The sequence below is a fragment of the Platichthys flesus genome, chromosome 17 (assembly GCF_949316205.1).
Source record: "Platichthys flesus chromosome 17, fPlaFle2.1, whole genome shotgun sequence".
Classification (NCBI taxonomy): domain Eukaryota; kingdom Metazoa; phylum Chordata; class Actinopteri; order Pleuronectiformes; family Pleuronectidae; genus Platichthys; species Platichthys flesus.
In genome coordinates, this window is record NC_084961.1 from 14968489 (window position 1) to 14983892 (window position 15404).

The 15404-nt window shown below is 44.0% G+C and overlaps 1 protein-coding gene across 1 annotated transcript; it reads right to left on the reverse strand.

The window, feature by feature from the left end:
- Positions 1 to 232: 232 nt before the first annotated feature.
- ube2ql1 (ubiquitin-conjugating enzyme E2Q family-like 1) lies at positions 233 to 13054 on the reverse strand. Its single transcript, XM_062410523.1, has 3 exons — positions 12849 to 13054; positions 11556 to 12470; positions 233 to 3642 (listed from the first exon to the last, which is right to left on the reverse strand). Exons 2-3 carry the CDS (start codon positions 12240 to 12242, stop codon positions 3511 to 3513), a joined length of 819 nt encoding a protein of 272 aa, XP_062266507.1. The 5' UTR covers positions 12243 to 12470; positions 12849 to 13054; the 3' UTR covers positions 233 to 3510.
- Between the last annotated feature and the right edge of the window lie 2350 nt (positions 13055 to 15404).

Below are 15404 nucleotides of genomic sequence, written 5' to 3' on the forward strand. Positions count from 1 at the left end.
CTGATGAGCACAGAAGAGAAGGCGATGGATGATTCCAGTGTGTCCTCACTGAGGATGTAAGGCCTGCAGTAAATCAAAGTGGGACAATGCCGGGGCCAGGCAGAGGACACAGCAGCCCGAAGTGGGTCATTGAAATATATGCATGTGACGAGGGGGGGGCTCAGAAACGTCCCTGGTGTGCCATCATAGGTCATAATGCCGATATGAAAGAAAACCATCACATAAGCAGAGATTGAATAAGCTGTAACTTTTATTGCACATTCCTGTTTGGTCTTGCAACGACCTTTCACCTTCTGAACTTTTATGACCACTGTCTCGACCAAACATTCGAGTCAGTAGCGGGACGATGTGGCCCAGAATTACTGATCGCAGGTCAGATTCCCTTCACAAGTTAGATTTGAAGCATAGGGAGGTCACACTGATCCCAGATGTGAGACTGCAGGGGAACTTTAAGTCCAGATCTTTGTGTTGACTGCACAACACATTACTGTCTACAGCAGGACCAATTGGGAAGAGACAGTAGTGACATCATGGTGGGGACTGGGAAGTTTTTAAGGATGCTTAGGAATTCTCTTGATTCCTCTGTAATGGAGGAAATACTCCAATGTCAAATTTTGAGACTTTGCAACCATCTGTCCTTCTTTACTCCCCCAGATCCCCCCAAAGGCGATCATTCATAGTACGTTATTTTTTTTCCTTCTTGTTTTCTTGTGACAATACCTGCAACATGCTTCAAATCTTCATTTTGGCAAACCACAAATAAATTATAACACAAACATTCATAACACAATGTGACATTTTCAGGACGCTTAGAAAGAAAAAGAATATACATACAGTACAGAACCCCCCCCCCCCCCCCAAAAAAAAATAGACCAAGAAAAGAAAAGCATTTGCATTTTTGTTTTTTTCCCCATATTTTTTCTTGCTTTTCTTGAAAAAAAGATATACAGCAGCTAGCTACCAATCACATAGCACATGCAGATATAATACAACATAATCAGTTCACCCAGTTAGTGTCTGCAAACTACCTATCTAAACTATATCACAAAATGATTCTCTTGAAACCAGCAAACACTGACCCTTTGAGATATTTTGTCTTAATAATAATTCAGTTTACAGTTTCCCTCCGCTGACGAGCTGAGAGATCACTATACGATCGACCCTGAAATTACTAGCCAAATTCAAAGAGGACTAACGCTTTCGCACATGATAACATACCAGATGGTGCGTTGTTGTTTTTTTCTTTCTCTTTTTGTCACGGTGGTTGGAGCGTAACGCACATATTTGCCCACACATGCACTCACACACAGACAGACATTTCTTATCGATCACAGACGCGAGACAAGGGGGGGGCTTTGAGAGGCAGCGTAACCCGATCCGGAGCGTGGCTTGGCTTCAGCTCAGCGGTTTTAAAATCCCGGTTGTACCTGCGGGAAGCTGCCCTGCTACCCTACCCCTGGCTCCCCCTCGCCTCACTCCCATTCCGCCGCCTCCTACTTCCCCCAAAGAAACAGGGCACGAGCGGAAAGTGAGGAAATGTCATCGCCGAGGCAGGAGGTTTGACATCATCCGTCCTTCTGCTCTCGCTGCCCTCCTCTAATGACGCCCTGCTGAAATGTCAGACCAATTAGCAGCTTTCCCTCTGACATTTAACTGGCAGACAGCAAAACAAACACACGAGGAGCCCGCTGGACTGGACGGACAGGCAGTCTGCGAGTAGAAAGGCCCCCCGATTGATTGAGACTGACGTCGCTGCAGCCATTGAGTTGATATAAGATATTAATGAAGTCCTTTTACAGGCAGAGCAGTGTGTCACCTAAGTAATCACAGCCGGAAGGACAAATAATATCTGTCTTTGGCCATTTCGTGAGCAGGCTGACATTTCCGAGAAGCAGTGATCAAAACTCCCACAACAGCCTCCTCTCTAATTTTGCCTCTCCTTCAGCAGACATCAATCTGGTGGGCAGCGAAGCGTGCACTCAATTAAAGCACCGCTTCATCCACGGCAGCACTCAAGCTCCCCCCCCCCCTGTCTTCATTTCTAGGTGTTACCGCCGCCGTTAAGGCCCCAGGTGGAAGCAACAAGCGTGTGCGAAAAATGTGTGTACGTGTGTGCGCGTCTGCAGCAAAGCTAAAGCCTGTTTTCGACTGACCTTCCGTTCTTTACATGTATCCAAAACAAAGGGATGTGCATATTCGCTCACAACCACACACACGTGTACAGTAGTAATATTCAGGAGCGGACATCAACAGTGGAACAAGAAGGTGACAAGTCATTAAAAAAAAAAAAAAAAAAAACAGCACTCCTTTTAGGCCTTAGTGTTATTCACAGTAAATCATATTTTTATGTATATACAAACACACACACACATACTTAGGCCTGGCATTAGCTGTACCCTCTAGTATCTAAATCATGGGAGGTTACAGTCTTCTTCCTGTCCTACACACACGCACTCACACACACTCAATAACGTGAGAGTAGAGAGAGAGGGACTGACTGTCATTTTATTTATCATATATAGTCTCTGCATAAAGCAACATGTGACTTTGTTTCCTCCGTTAGAAATCAATATCCATATACGCAACAGTGAGCTCTAAATTTAGCCACAAAGAGACGGAGAGAAAGAAAGAGAAACAAAGCGAATGAACAAGCTAAAGAAAGAGAAAGGGAGAGAGAGAGAGAGAGAGAGAGCACAGCTCCATGTAAATTACAATCTTCATGTTGCATTGAACTGTGAGCAACGGCACAGTCGAAAGAAAAGGGGAAGTGAAGGAGTGAATGAGTATAAACGTGCGCTGCCCGTCTATTAAACATTAACAGCTTAATTTACATTTAAATGACCCGTCAGCTACACAGGGAGAGTCGGTGGCAAGTGATGCCAGCTCGTTGAGAGAGAGAGAGGGGAGAGAGCGGAGCGAGGGATGGAAAGAGAGGAGAGGATGGGATGGTTAGAGGAAGAGCAGAGAGGGGGATGAGCCTCCTTCATTTAGTAGTCTTTCACATGGGTGGAAAAGTCCACACAGTTCGATTTGTCGAGTGCACGTGCATGGGTGTGCGCTGAAAAACAACAAAACGAGAAATCCAACAACAGTAACGCGCACCCAAATGCATATGCACAAACTCCCAGCGGTTGTCTGATCGAGTGACACACACACACACACAGACACACACACAGAAACACACACAACTCCCTCTCGGGCCTTTCAAAATTGGGGGAAAGAATCCCTCCGAGCGAGAAGGAGGCTAATGAAAGTCACTTCTTGGTGACAAACGATGACTGTGTGTCTCCTCTCTGAGCGTTTGGTGGTGATGAAGGATAAAACCAAAACAACACAGAAAAACAACACAGACCCACGAAACCGAAAAAAAAAAAAAAAGCTCTTGTGTAAAACAGCAAAAGGTAAAGATGAAAGATTGTTGAGTTAGCGTGGTGTGTCGTTTTGCGTGTCGGAGCTAGCTGGGTTTGTCCGGCTAGCACGGGGGGGATCAGGGGGTCGGCGGTTGAACACTCAGCCGTCGGACACGGGCGGAGACACCCAGCCGTATTTCTCGTGGGTCTTCACCAGGGACTTGAAGGTGGCCTCGGCTTCCTTACGGCTGAACGCTTTCTTGGACTTTCCTGCTTTCCTACATATACGTCCCTGCGAGGAGAGAGCGATACAGACAGAAAGAGGGAAGAAGGGAGAGGGAGGGAAATGTAAGGTTAGTTCATGTGAAAAGACAAAAAACCAGAAGCCATCAAACTGTCCGCCAACAGGAAATTACAAAGGAAATTTGTATAGTATAGGGGGTCTACACTATACTGTTGTATATCAGACTGGGACACAGACAGGTGCTGATTTCCATCATGGCAACAACATCCACAAAATCATGTCCTGTTTGCCAATTTGTCTTCAAAGTAAAAGCACAACATTCATTTTCTTGCTGCAATGCTTTATATCGAGCTGAATTACCTAGCTTTTATTTTGAAGAGTTGTGAACCTAGGTCTGAAGAGTGTGTTGGCTGCTCGAACAGACCTCTGAAATGGCCAAAATGTAGGACCAAATAACAGCAGCAAATTGTTGAATTATCCAATAATGTAATCAATATCTTCATTGCAGATAAAAAGGGTAGGATAAACACAAAGTTTTCTATGATCACCCTGCATATAAATAACGAGCACTGCACTAGTAATAATGAAAATAATAATAAAAGTATTGTAATGTATGTTGTTGCTTCTCAAACAAAGCCAGACTATCAGTTCCTCTCTTTTTCTAGTCTTTGTGCTAAGCTACGCTAACTGCCTCTTGGATTCGGCTTAGTAATGGATTAACATGAGACAGGTATCAACCTTCTCTGCCAGGAAGTAATCGTCATGTTAAACTGCTCCTTTAAAGGATCTGCTTCTGCTACTATTCAGCGTGTCTCAGGCCACAGATAAATGGAATCATAAAATACACAAAATATACACATTTTATACCTCCACAAAAGTTCTATCCCTGGCAGTGTGGAGAAGGATTTTAAGATAACATTCAGATGGTCTTGTTGTAACAGGTAAACAATTATGATGTGAAATTAATATAAAAAAAAATCCTCCAAATCTGCTATTAACACATCATACATTTGTCTGGCTGTCAGTCGAAAGAACATGAACGAAATGAAAACATTTTTACCAAACTGGACAAACAAACATGTTCTGAGCCATGTACATTAGATTAGATGTTGTTGATCAAAGTCAAGGATCAACCACAACCCCCCCCTTAGCGCACAATTTATAAAAAATGTATTGTTTACACCCAGGGACAATAACGATTTCACGCCACTCTTCACGCAACACTTGTCTTTGGAGAGTGAGAAAAATTACTTTGATCTTCTTATCTCCGTGTCAACATTTACCATAAAGGTCAGAATATGGGCGCACTCCAAATAAAGGGGCAGCTGGTGTGATCACGTAGATATGAATGTCTTGACCGCTGTATCCTTCCCCTACTCCTGACTGTGAGTTCTCACAAACTAAAACCAGTGGGCACACTCCAACATTGTTAATTGGCTCACATGGTGACATTATATCACTGACATGCCAATGAGTGGTAAAAACCACAGCTACACGAAATTAATTATTTTTGCGCGACGACTTAGTTTGATTTTTTCCGGGTCTCCTCAGAAGAATAATGAAATAGTGAAAATGTAGGAAAGAGCAAATGTCAAAATGTTATTTGTCTGACCTGGATGTGCACCGTCAGATCAAAGGAAAATACGTTCACAAAAATCAGCTCTTGTCTTCTGGATAAACATAGTTTCATGTCTTTTGAGGCAAAAAATAGAAGGACAGAGACTCAGCCAACATGTGCACCCCCCCCCCCCCCCCCCCCCCCGGCTTCCTCTCCCCCCAAACCCCCGCAGGGGAGATGTTGACAGGACAAGGGGTCTAAACACAGGTTGATCAACATGAGATCAATGTTTAAAGGCTTTTAAGATGTCAGGTTCAATACCTCCTTCACTACATTGAGCAACGCAGAGAGGAGAGGAGAGCAGAAGCAAGCCATCCACTAAATGATGGAAAGCTTGTGAATATGACAGAAAATGTATATATGAGCCTGTAGCCCTCCTGTGCTCAGCGGGAAAAAAAGCATCTCAGAGCACCGTGACATATGACTTGGACCTCTTTTGCCCAGGCACCACCTTGCTGAAACCCTTCCTCTTTTCAAACAATAGGGCTATTAATAAACCTAGGGTGGGGGGAGATGAAGACAAGAGGTGTGGGTGTTGCCTGTGACGATAAAGCTGCTTATTCCGTAGTTGGCAGGGGGGGGGGGGGGGGGGGGGGCTGGGAGGAGCGCGTGGGAGGATGAATAGAAATAGGAACAACTGTCTTAGTGTTGAAAGGGCGAGATATAGAGGCATGACAAAGAAATGATTCGTGTGAGTGTGAAATGCATCGTTTTGGGTGTAAAAACCACTTCCGAAACACAGGAAAACACACACACAGGGATGGTTGCAGCGAAAACCTCAAACTGCACAGTGACTCTCTGTCAGCTGGTCGTGTGCCGCAGCTTCAGACTGCGCTGTGGTTTGACTCACAACACTCTACCTCGCAGCTGTCTGATATGTCAGGACTGTGGTTGTTTGTACGCACTCTGTAACATCGCACCGTTTCCCTCTGGCCGACTGTCTAGGCAGAGAGAAAATGGCAGCGTGGACACTCCGCTGACGCTCCGGTGAAAGCAATACTAATTAAGTTAATTCAGATGGCAAGCTCTTTCTGCGTTCTGCAGTGCAGCACAGATAAAACACCCCTATCATCATTACACATCCCCAGGCCGAATCCTTCATACGTCATGCTCCTGCCCTGATCTGAAACTGAGAAACACTTGATAAATAGATCTGTTTTCCACACCTGAAAGACCTCCAGGGGTTAGCCACTGTTATGTGCTGATGATCATCTTTCTGATCAGTTTCATTCCCTGGCTAAATCCATACTAGTAGATTTTCAATTAAAACAGCGTTTTCAAATAAAAAAGGTCTCTATCCACACAAGCATTTTGGCATTTTGAATCCCCATCCACACTAACACGCCCAAAAGGCAGATCAGATGACTATGCACGTACACTGAGCCTGCACGTTCCACTGTAAACAGGAAGGTATGGAAATGGGAATTGTAGCAGATAAAAAGTTGTGTCATTGTAAAATGCTGAATTTAACTACACAACAGGGGCCAAAGGTGGATTTCAGGACTACAGTTTTGCACTGTGTGATTCTCCATGCGATGAATAACAGGAAATAAAGCTCATCTTCAGTCCTGTGACATCTGATGGGTGATCAGTATGGCCCGCTACGTACTTGCTCGGCTATTTTGGGTCAGTTGTGATGCAGGGGATGAAGGGAGATGAGGTGACAACGTTGAATGATCTGGAGATTAGGGTTACAGTTTCAACACATGGCCTCATTTCACAGCAGAGGCTTAGCGACGCTCACACTCTCCGTCACTTTGTCTCCGTGTGTCTCAGACAGACACTCTAAGGAGCTCCTCCTGTTGTTTCCCCCCGAGTAGCTTAAACAACACTTAAATCCAACCTTGCTACAACAGTCCACCATGATGAATCATTCAGTCTCGTGTTGAGTTTGACAGAAGAGAACCTTCAAATGGAGGCAGAGGATTGAGAGGCAGCACAATATGGCTGATCTCACTGCCAGTGTGGAAACAACAACTGGAGATTTGAAGTCAATTTTTTGCTGGAAAACAAACAAAAACAACCTTCCCCTTGTGTGGGATTTTTTTTTATTTAGCTTGTTCTGAAAATCTGAATGCATATCTCAATGCGTGGCTCACACAGAGACATTAAATGCAGCGTCCCTTGAGGACGCACTTTCTGTTCGTCTCTTTTACAAAGCCACATTAAACGACAACCTTCTCTTTTTTCAAACAACTGATCCACCGTGCCTTTAGAGTGGAAAACAAACAGAGTGGGTGACACCGAAGCAGAGCCGCCTGAAACCTGCTCAGCCTCTCTGTGCAGCCAGACGTCTGACAAACAAAGACGGTGCACCGGATGGAGACTATCACAAGCTGCTGCGTATGTTTTCAATTCAGATGTATCTCCGTTATCGATGCATGTCTTTGCATCCTGCCGCATGGAAGCTGTCACCACCTCAAGATGGCGGCCGCTGTCTTAAATTGATGTTGTTGTAGCGATTGGCTGGCCGTGGTTAAAGAGGTGTAAGAATACCACAGTGATCGATGGCAGGGATGAATACACCCTCAGCTGAACATAGTGCTGCCATTGAACCAATTGCTGTGAGCATCGTGTACTCCGCCTCACACACAATAGCCGGCAAGTTCTCATTGGCTTGTTCTCTATGGAGAGCGTGCGTGTGTAAGAACAACATTAGATGAAGAAACAGATATAGACTAGGACCTGAGATTAAGAGAGCGTGTGTGTGTGTGTGTGTGTTTGTATGCGCAAGTAAAATCTGTTTCTGAATGTGTTAATTGATTAACAAGCCCACTTGAATAGGGGACATTGAGCATTAATTATTAGTATTTTGCCACCAGTCATCCACCAGCACAAACTGGTATGAGGCTTCCAAAGATGGAGACAGAAGGTCAAAATATCTGCTCGGGAGGAAAGGACAAGCAAACAAGTGTGCATGCATGAGTGTGTGTGTATGTGTCAGTGCGTGTGTGTGTGTGTTTGTGTGTGTGTGTTGTAGTCCAGTTTAGCGAGGGCCCCCAGGCTTATACAGTGCCATGTCAGTGTTTGTCTATTTCAGCTAAGCTTGCTCGTGGAGAGGGATGCACTTGTGTAAAGTGGCTGCTGGGTAATCGTGTGAATGGGAATCCGTCAATGGGCTGACCGGGACGGCCCCGTTGCATGTCGGGAAGCAGCCCAGGGGGCAGAGGGGATTGCGTAACGCAGACATGTGCTTAAAGGGCCTTGATAAACAAACAGGGATCGATGTCATCATCATCATCATCATCATCATCATCATCATCATCATCATCATCACCCTCATCAGATCAGTCAGAGGAGTAGCCCCATGGGTATTGATAGCACTGATGGTGAGGTCATTAAAGGGTAATGCCTCGTCATTCGTCCTGCTTCTTCTTTCTGTTTCACCTTTTGCACTGTGCAAAAATGAACTTCAACAGAGAAATGAAATCCATCACAGCAAACAGGAAGCTTTAAAGGGGCACTCCACTTATTTACCAAAAGAAATATATTCATTGCAACAACTCAACCTCTGGAACCGGTTTTATAACCTCATGAGATCATGATGCGAGTGGAGGCAATGGAAAACCGCTCTTATTTTTCCGGATCCTATTGATCTAGGATTGCAAATAATCATTATTTGGTTATCCATTAATCTGCCAAATATATTTTCATTGTTTTGTCTATAAAATGCCAGAAAACAGTTTGGAAAGAGTCACACATCCATTGTGTGACTGCTCAAGAAGATATTACTACACTATAGCTTCATGGAGGAAATAGTTGTCGGCTACTATATTAAAGTTGAAAATCCTGTATAGGGTGTCTATTTTGGCACTTGAGTTAATCTGAAGCTATATCTGATGACAAATTCATATGTTGTGATAAATTAATTATAAAATGCAGTTGAATTACAGATCTTTTTTTTAAAGTTGTGAATTTAGGTCTGAGGATTATGTCCATTGCTTAACAGACCTCTGAAATATTCTACGTGTGATGCATGTCAAATCATTCAAACTTCTATATAAGCCACACACGTGAACATTTATGAAGCAAATCAAAAACATTGACTATAAACACTTCAATGTAGATAAACTAGGATGAACACCAAGTTTTCTAACTTCTCTCTGAATCAACGACCCACTAATGACGACTAATAGTTCTGAAGTAGCTCTGGGAGCATTAACATGGGCCAAGAGAAAAGAACAACTCCAAACAGGCCGGTTTACAACTGAACTGGTTATTTAAGCTGGTAATTTTAGCTCCACTGATGAACTTTCTAAACACTGTTGTACAAATAACAAAACAAAAAAAGTGGATCAATTTCCTAATATGCTCACAATACAAACACTCCTATATAAAACCTGCTGCACACACTAGAGCTCTATTTTACCTCCTGCAAAGCACTATGGGGGTAAATTCACTGCCATACAGATTCACTGTGGCGTTTTTAAAGGTAAATGTGAAGGCCAGGTGGCTGGTGGATCTGTTTGACTTCAATCAGACCTCTTAGGGGTTAGAGGTCTGGATGGGACCTCATCTCAGCCACTGTCATTGTGCGTGTGTGTGTTTCCACACATCTGCAGGTGAGGGCACTCCTAGCTCTGTTGACTCACCTCACCACTCTGTGACAGCGTGCATCCTCTCACACTAAAAATAGAGATGATGTTTCTAAACATGCCCCAACGCTATTGTCACCGGGACCCAGAGGCAAGGACGGATAAATATATTCTGTGTGTTTAGGTTTATATATAGTTCTGTGTGTGTGCCGTGTTTGTCAGGATGCATGAGAGACAGACAAGCGCATCTCTAAAAGAATTAGGACACGGGATGCATGCAATCGCCTGTGTCGACACACACGTCCACAAAAGCGGGGGGAAAAACGACGCGCACACACACAGGAATAATTAATCAATAGTTTCCATTGGCGAAGGAAGACACTTCACTATAATTAGGGAGCACTGCAGTGCTCCACGCTCATCTCCTCAAGCAGCAAATCAAAATAATAGACACACACACGTTCCTCTATCTCTGTTTCTCTCTCTCACTCTGGCTCTGGGTACAGCTCCTGCATAACCTATCCTGGTAACAGATTCCTTAATGGCCACATATGATTCGGGAACAACATTAAATTAATTCACAAAGCACTGAGGTTTGGGGGGGGTTGGGCAGGAGAATCCAGTGACAGCTTACATAAGGTCTCCTGCCTCAGTCGTGTCACAGTGCTGACGTCAAAAGGCAGAGAGTGAGTGAGGTGAACGAAGCAGCCTCCACAGACGAGATGAAGGGAAATGACACGAAAGTGAGCACTTAGAAAGCACAGGAGAAAACCTCCTCTCCGGGTGTCAATACAGAAAACTTGTCAGATTACTATTGCCTGGAGTGCATTTAGAAAAATGCAGCTATTTCCATTGGAATTGCAGGACTGCTGCTGATGCCGCTGCTGCTGCAGTGCACTGACAATGTGAAAAAACAGATTTGACAGGATTACATAATCCAGTCTGTCTAAATCCCTGGATGAGGACTGCTGGTAGGTAGGCTACCTGCTGTCTCTATTCATCCCTCTCTCTGTCCACACATCACCACGCTTTTGCATGTGTTGAATACATGTCCTCTTCAATCGGATGCTATTGTGGCACTGCAATACAGCAAGCATTGGGGACTCTTCCGTTTGCACGGCGGCGGGCCTCTGCTGTCAGAGGAAACTGATTTATGTAGGCGATAAAAGGAGAGCAAGGCGAGACTGCAGAGAAGAGCTGGCACCATGGAGATACTGAGCGTTGCACTGCGCGAAATGGCTGCCGTAAAGTCACATAAAGATTAATAATATTCACAATCGTGGCTTTGCTCATGGCAGAGGGGAGGGGGGCGGGGTGAGGCGGCTACAGTGCAGCCCCCACAGCTGTGATAGGAAATGCTATAAATAGACCACAGGTACAGAATCTTGCCAAATCGACCAAATAATCTCGGTTTGTGATGATAATCACCCTTGGAAATAAAAAGGTAGAACAAATGTTATTATTCGGTTGGTTCAGGATATAACAGATAACCCAACTAGCGTCCAAAATGGCACTTGACACAAGAGCTTATGTTATGATTGATTAAAAAAATATGATATTACCTAGGAAACGACTTTTCCTAATGAATTTCAAGAGATAGGGGTTTAAAATATCACGTGAGACTAAAAGCCGTGCCATGGTGGACGGTTGTTGTGCGCGTAAAAGCGTTATATACACGTTATATACGCATGACGCGCGGATGCCTGATGGAATTGCACTTATCCAGTGCCTGTAATGGCTGAAATGAAGGTAACACAGATGATGGACATTGGTTGCAGATATTCCAAGCAAGGACCCGACCCCCTCACCTGTCCTTTTACGAGGCTGGCCGCAAACTGCCTCATGACCGCCTCCACCGTGTAGGCGCTGGACCATCCGCGGGGGGTCAACAGCTCCATGCAAATGGCCCCGCCGTCCAGCACGTAGCCGTTCTCCAACCGGGGCGTCAGGACCCGCATGAACGGCGGCGAGAAGGGGAAATTGTCGGGGAAGGTGACGTTGAGCAGTATGAACTCGGTGCACGTCTCCTTCATGTCCTGCCACAGCGCCGAGTCCTTGTCCACCTGGTGCAGCTTGACGTTCCAGTCGTACAGGTTGTCCTCCACCAGCTCCACCGTGATGAAGTTGTCCCCTAGCCTCCGGATCTCCTGCAGCTCCTTCATCAGCCTCCGCGTCCGGACCTGGGTGCAGTGTGGCCGCTGAGGCGCCAGCGGTGCTATCGAGGAGGCGCTGGTCGCTTTGCTGCTGCCTCCCCCCGTCTGCAGCTTCTCCTTCGCATCCTTTCCCTGCTTATCCTTTCCGTGCTGGTCCAGCTTCCTCGCCTTGATCTCGGGCGTGCTCAGGATGTTGGCTTCGTTGGCGGTCTGACAGTGCTTGTTGGCGTTGTTCTTCTGGTTCCCCTTGGTCCCCTTTAACGAGCCCTGGTGGTGCTTCGGGTCCTCGGTGTCTCGGTCGTGCAGACGGATCAGACCGATCTTCCGCAGTAGGGTGGCCATAATTTTTTTATGGATCTATATCTCTCCGCCGATCCCCCCGCACAGGGGCGATGTTCACCCGTTCGAGTCGCTTCCCTGCTCGCAGAGACGACCTTTCTCGACGGTGATTATTAACCTTGCTGTAGCGCAATCCCCCCCCCTCCGTGCACTGCAGCCTCGGGATGAGCTCGAGCCAGTGGGAGCCTTTTTGCGTCTGTCTCAGTGCAGCATCATCTTGACGCGGCTCGACTGGAATGAAAACAGCAACACAAAAAAAGTGTTAGTTTTGGATCAATGGTCGCTTACAGTCAGCACAGTGAAATAAAAAGATGTGCTGTTCTGCACCGAGACCGTGACTGCGGTTGACCACTGATAGGACGATGCGTTACGCAGAAGCACTGAGGTGATCTTACAAATACATTGTCAATGGACGACACCGTGTAATCAAAAGAAACCCCTAAAAGGAACAAGATATGCTACACCCCAGGGCATTAATAGCGTTATAACGTGATGATGGAGGAGCTTTCCTTGTCATATAAACAGCAACGTAGGTTCCCGTTTACGCGTCTTCTCCTGCCCACACAGACCCAGCGCTGCAGCAGGAACCCGACAGCTGCCCGTACCTACCGTGTAGAGGCGTACAATCCAGCGCGTAAAAATGTCCGTGATATGTCCCGTTATCCCACTGTGTGATCAGATCAATAAAATAGCAGCCACTGCAGCAGAAGGTAAAGGCGAAATGGCTCCACCATCCAGGAGAGCTGCAGTGTGGAGGAGGTGGTGGAGGAGAGGAGCCTTTGACTGTGTCTGCAGCTGCCGCAGCTCCGGCTTAAATGCAGCCCAGGACGAGTCAGTCCCCCGGTGAGGCAATTCACTGCTTGTGCGTTAACACCGGGGCAACAGCATCCGGGACCTTTCGAAATAAAAGCCTCAGAGGAGCGGAATGCCAAGCGCCAATATGGGCACTTTTAGGCCTAATGAAAATAAAGCCTTTTGTGACATGACATTGTTGATGTACTCGACATATTCGACTATACAAATATAATGAGATAGATAGACAGATGGATAGATGGATGGACGGATGAACAAAAAATGTTTATATATATATATATATATATATATAAACATATATATATATATATATATATATATATATATCGATGGACAGATAAATGGATAGATGGTTTGACGGATAGATAGATATTACAATTAAAATAACAATAAAGCCCATAAGAAATCAGCTGAGCTATTTTACATTCCCGTCTTTTCCAATAAAGGCATATATGTATATGTATATATCATATATATATATATATATATATATGACCCCAATACACAGAGAACTAACTTAATTTCGTGATTGCATCACGAAATTAAGTTATTAAGCCGTTTCGAAGCTTTCAAAGAAAGAATTACTGTGACAGAAATTGCGTTATTTCTATTTTCTATTCAATAGTCCGTTAGTCAGTAAAGTATCTCTTTAATGCTGATAGTTATGTTTATTTTGAAGGGTCATCTTTCACTTGCTTTTGGTTTTATCAGGCTAACTCTCCCGAGCTTGACGTCCCTGAAAGACCAGTGGCCTGTCAGTGTGATGCATGAGGAATCTAACCTCAACGTGTGACACAGACACACACATTCACTTTCACATTCAGCGACTTCAGTCAGCTTATGTGTGTCTGAGCCTAAACTGTAGACAGACAATTAGAAAAGCAAGGAGTTCAGTCCTTTACCCAAATGAGTGAATGACTGAATGTGTTGAAGTATTCAAATATCTGAGTTAATACATTCGTAGGTCAATAATAATAATACAAATAATAACTGTATTTGTACAGCCCTTATACAAAGTGCTTCACAAAAAGATACATGGCAAAAAGATATATGAATTATAATAAAAGATGTTCAATTCAGTTCAATTTTAAAGGCCAAATCATTACATAATAAAGTTAAGACCTTACTATTTATAGAGAAACCCAACAGTTCCAACAATGAGCAGTACTTTGACGACTGTGGAGAGATAGATCTCCCTTATTAACTGGAAGAAACCTCTAGCTGAACCAGAAACTTAGATAGTATCATAAAGAGTAGATTGTCTAAAAATTACTGTCTATAAATATAAAGACGTATAACATTCAGCATGTGATTAAGATGTGCCAACTGAATTCATGGGAATGATTCCATTTCTTCTTGTTCTTATTTTGATTTGATCAACACAGCATGTAGAAAAGTGAATACTGACATAACAGTAACATTATGGATGCAGCTCTGTGACTGAGACAGTTTAATGATAAATGAGCAACACAAAAACTGGCAGCACAATGTGAAGAGTAAAGTCTAAATAAACACCATTGACACAATCCTCTCAAAACACACGTTTTTTTAATATGGGTTAAACAAATCAAATTGATTGAATGGTTGAATGGATTAGGGATAGTTGTTTCCCCATGCATGAATGGATTAGTTGATAATATATTTTGTAAATAACTAATAAAAAATAATAGTAAGAATTTATGTTACCATTTGAAAAACCTGTCCAGGGACGACAACTGAAATTAACCTGATGAGCTAACTCTGAACCATTCACAATCAATTGTGCTGTTGATTAATGAGCATTATCCCTCTCAAATAAACACATAAATGACAATAAATGAAATGACTACAGTGCAATGAGGTCTGTGCTATTCAATTCAGAGTTTATCAGAAGGATGACATCGGTAGCAGGTATTTAGCATGTGCCCAAATTTGTATTTGAAAACATCCCCTCAGTGGAAAGCACATTTGTCATGATTACTATCACACACAGCGATATATATGTGTGACACATGCTGGCTTTAAGAAAACATTGCACTTTTTCCTGTTAGGTGATTTCCATGGTAGAAATCTGTGACTGATGTGGTGCATATTTGCAAATGCTAAATATACAGTATATTTGCAGTGATATTTAAATGAACTGACATTATTGTGATTATAAGATATTATAAAATAGGCTGTCAAGTCCCCGTTGCATCATCACAAGGTATTCACATTGAATATAGAATAAGAAAATGGGCTCAGCTCATTCTACACTCTTCACAAAGGAGCCTCCGCTCAACCAGCACCACGACACTTTGTTGTGCCATACGACCACCTCTCATTGGTTGTTACCCAGGCAGTAGAGCAGTACTCGCCGTTGATTGGCTGTTC

Bases quoted from the DNA above. Each gene is read 5' to 3' on its own strand.
- ube2ql1 (XM_062410523.1), bottom strand. From the start codon at position 12,242: ATGGCCACCCTACTGCGGAAGATCGGTCTGATCCGTCTGCACGACCGA. The intron at 3,643-11,555 runs GTGAGGGGGTCG...CTCTCCTCGCAG, and splicing joins CCAGCCTCGTAAAAGGACAG to GGACGTATATGTAGGAAAGC.